General features: G+C 50.6%; 1 protein-coding gene across 1 annotated transcript; it reads right to left on the minus strand.

Moving 5' to 3' along the window:
• Nucleotides 1–1,649: 1,649 nt before the first annotated feature.
• LOC141838534 (uncharacterized) lies at nucleotides 1,650–2,911 on the minus strand. Its single transcript, XM_074726041.1, has one exon. The coding sequence runs from the start codon at nucleotides 2,764–2,766 to the stop codon at nucleotides 1,735–1,737; it is 1,032 nt and encodes a 343-aa protein (XP_074582142.1). The 5' UTR covers nucleotides 2,767–2,911; the 3' UTR covers nucleotides 1,650–1,734.
• Between the last annotated feature and the right edge of the window lie 782 nt (nucleotides 2,912–3,693).

Genomic DNA, 3,693 nt, shown 5'->3' on the forward strand with positions numbered 1-3,693 from the left:
CTTGTGCACCTACTTGCCAAAATTCTTTACTTCTATATGGATATATATATGATCCACGTAAGTACTTTTTCATGTTTCAAATAAAAAATGTTGCTCACAATATTAATACAGTGTCATTTTCCTAAACACACACTGCAATAACGTGTGAGCAAGGAAGCCTTAAACTTCGTGGTTAGGAGGGAGGCGTGTGATCAGGAGCAACTATCTCTTAATGATTGTCGGAGACATAAACCATACTGTTCACCAGAGAAGAAGTTGCTTGGAGTTACGTTTGTTAAATTTTCTCTAATGGCCTTTCTCACATATAATAAGTTGAAAAGTTCGCCTAGTATGAAACTTTGCCAGAGCGACAATTTTAACTTATGTTCCTTTCCTTATTTTCTCTAATAAAAATTGCATCGTTCGATGAAATATTCGACATTGGTTTAACATTTGTCAGCTTTTCTTTGTTAGACTTTTTCGTATAGTAGAAGATCATTGTTAGTTAGAAAATAAACTACACCATTTGTCGATTGTCGCCTTTGATTCGGACAAAAGTCGCTTTCTCCGAGAAGACGTGAACGCAATTCGAAGTAATCTTTACTTCAGGCACATTTGAGATTGTCATGCCAACGAGAGCAAGGATAAAATGAAAAATGAACTCATATGAAACTACGCGATTTAGACAATCGTAAAACCACCTAGGCGATTTGAATAGATCACATGACCAACTATGCGAATGGAGAAATTGTCAAAAAAAAAAAATGAAAAGCATCCAATAAAATAAATTTAAATGTAAACCAAACTCCAAAAAAAAATCAAATTAAACTTAATAACTTAACTACTCTCATTTAGGTTACCAAATACCAAGCAACTTGAAAAGGGCTTGCCAAATACAAAAGGTAAAGTACGAGGGGCCATAACGAAAATTTCTCAGTGGCGTTTAATGAACTCGTAATTCGCATCCCACTCTTCCACCGTTCCACTCGTTACAGCGGTACCTGAACCGGGCCCACCTCAATGGTTCCGTGTAACTGCCGTCGGCTAATTCGCGTCCCACTCTTTCACCGTTCCACTCGTTACAGCAGTCAGCAGTACCTGAACCGGCCCCACCGCATTGGTTCCCTCCCGTCGGCGTCCATTTTGGTCGACCCATCGCCATCGACTTGACCCCTCACGAACCCTTCCGCCACAGCACACAACCGACCACATCACGAGCCATCAAATCAACCACCGACCCGAATCCGAACCACACCGAGCCGCATGGCTCCCACCTCCTCTTCCTCTACTCCTACTCCTCCGGCGACCGCGATCCGACATCGCCGGACCTCCTCATTTTACTCTCCCCTGCCTCGAGAGAAGAGCCGAACAGAGCAGAGGAAGAAAAATAATGCGCAAGGGAAGACTTGGCCGGGAGACACATGACCGCGCTGGGCCATCTCCAGTTTTGCTGCTGCTCCCGAGGCGTACGGCCGCGCGTTGCCTTCTCCTTCCCATGCCGACATCGTTGTCTCTTCTCCCCCGCTTCCATCCCAAAAGGAGATGGCCCAAAGCTATGCCGCAGATTCCCCGAAGGGATCTCGAGAACAGCCAGACGTCGCCTGGCCACCGCTCGGGCAGTGCATCCTTCTTCTTGTTCCATTCGATTCGATTCGATTGTTCGCCGAGAATAATTAATTGAACAGTAGATTTAGGGAGAAAAGTTGTGATTTTGATTACATTGGAATGAGAAGGTAGAGAGCAGAGGTGTGGTTGTCACTGCGGTGGGGAGGAGCCGTGGGTGGGGCTCGAGCGGCGACGGCGGCTGCCGTTGACGTGGCTGGGCCAGAAGCAGGAGGCGGCCTCTGGGATGGCCAGTTTCGCCGCCGCACGCCGCGCCGGCTCCGACTTGCTCCGCAGCAGCACTAGCGGCCGCTGCGACTCTGACCCTTTTGCTTCGTCTTCCACTTGATGGTCCTCGTCGGCTTCTGCCTCGGCCTCCGCCTCCTGCGCTGGCTCTTCTCCAGCAGCGGGCTGTTGCACGACCTCCTCGGCCGGAGGCAACGCGAATCGGGCGGTGACGAGCGAGGACGCCCGGTTGTGCGGCGCTGACCGGCAGCGCATCAGGAGGAGCGCGTTCTTCGGCGGGGAAGACGTCGTCTCCGATGACAAGGAAGCCCGAGGTTCCTCCTCGCGCGCGGCCGCCGCTCGCTCTTCCTTTTCTTCGCCGCTGTCTTCTTGATCTGATTCCTTCGTCGCACACGTGATGAACTCCGGAAGCGGCGGCGACTTAATCGGATCCGGCTTCTTCCTCTCTTTGTACCTCCCGCTCCTTCCAGATCGGGCGCCGCCCCATCTCCGCCGCCACAGCCAGCGCCGTAGTCCCCCGCCTCCGCCAGGGGGCGTTTTGAACACGACGCAGAGGAAAGCCCTGTGAAAGCAGTGGCAAGACACGAGGCACGAGCCCCTCCTCCGCTTCTTGGGCGAAGCCGCATTCCTCTGTTTCCCCGGCGTCGCCCTCTTCTTGTTCCGAATCCGGACTTGACCGATGCACGTCACCTTGGGGGACGACGGCTCCCCCTCCTCGGCGGCTGCCGCCGAGGCCGCCGCCGCCCCCGCCGCGCGGCCGCGGCTCCTGCTGCGCGACACGAACATGGGGCTGGACCGCGCGGCAGCTCCGGACGCCGAGCGGCCGCGGCTACGGCTTCCGACGGCCTTCCCGTAGAGCAAGCGCGCTAGGCCGGGCGGCGGAGGCAGCTTTTCCCTCCCCGGGCTGGAAGAGACCTTGACGCCGCCTGGCTTCAGCATTCGAACTCGGCGTCGGCGAGAGAAGAAGAAGAAGAAGAAGAAGAAGAAGAAGAAGAGTAATGGCAGGTGTGGTGGCGTGTGTACGTTATATGAGCTTTATTAAGGTCTGTGCTTGTTCAACTGTGAGAGACGACTGTACTCTACTCCCTGTAGATAAGATCTCTTTCTTCGCCCTGTTCATCTTCTACTTCTACTATTCATAAAATTTATTTTCATTATTATTTTTGTATATTTTTAAAATTATAAATCTTTTTTTATTTCTATATTTAGTTAGAGCATCCGCAACGTATGTGGCGTTATAACGCCATGAGCTCCACTGCCATGTGGTAGTCGATCAGCTGGTCGACCACCATGTGTGGTAGTCGATCAGCTGATCGACTACCACCACCTGATTGTGAAAAAAAAAATTAAAAAAAATGCATGGCCCACCACTGTCACAGATTAACGTGTTCAGAACTCTGAACGCGTTAAATACCTCACTCCTCCCTCGCTCCTCCACGTCCTTTCCTCGCTCCTCCACGTCCGCTGTTAACGCGCGATTAACAGCGCGTTGCGGATGCTCTTAGGGGGCAGAGTGCAAAGCCTAGCTTCGCGGATTGATATGGTCTTCGATAAATTCACGAGGAAGTTATGAACATAATAAAAATTTACGGGGAAAGAGTGGTACTCGAATGGGTACCGACTTCACTCACATATTAGTTTAGCTCAACGATAGTTGTTATATTTTGAGGGTACCAACTTCACTTTAGGTCAATAGGTCGGATCTATACGTTTTTCTTCTAGATCAGCATCTCCACTTTTGTATATGAGGATGGAACATCAAAGGATGATCAACTCTCCTTGTTCGTAGCTAGAGTCTCATTCGACTTGAATTCTCGAGTTTTGCATTTAGCTAAGGCCGCTTGAACTCTTATCCAAGGTTCTTGT

Source organism: Curcuma longa, chromosome 11, assembly GCF_044706935.1.
Source record: "Curcuma longa cultivar G26 ecotype Majalengka, Jawa Barat chromosome 11, ITB_CL_G26_1.1, whole genome shotgun sequence".
Taxonomy (NCBI): domain Eukaryota; kingdom Viridiplantae; phylum Streptophyta; class Magnoliopsida; order Zingiberales; family Zingiberaceae; genus Curcuma; species Curcuma longa.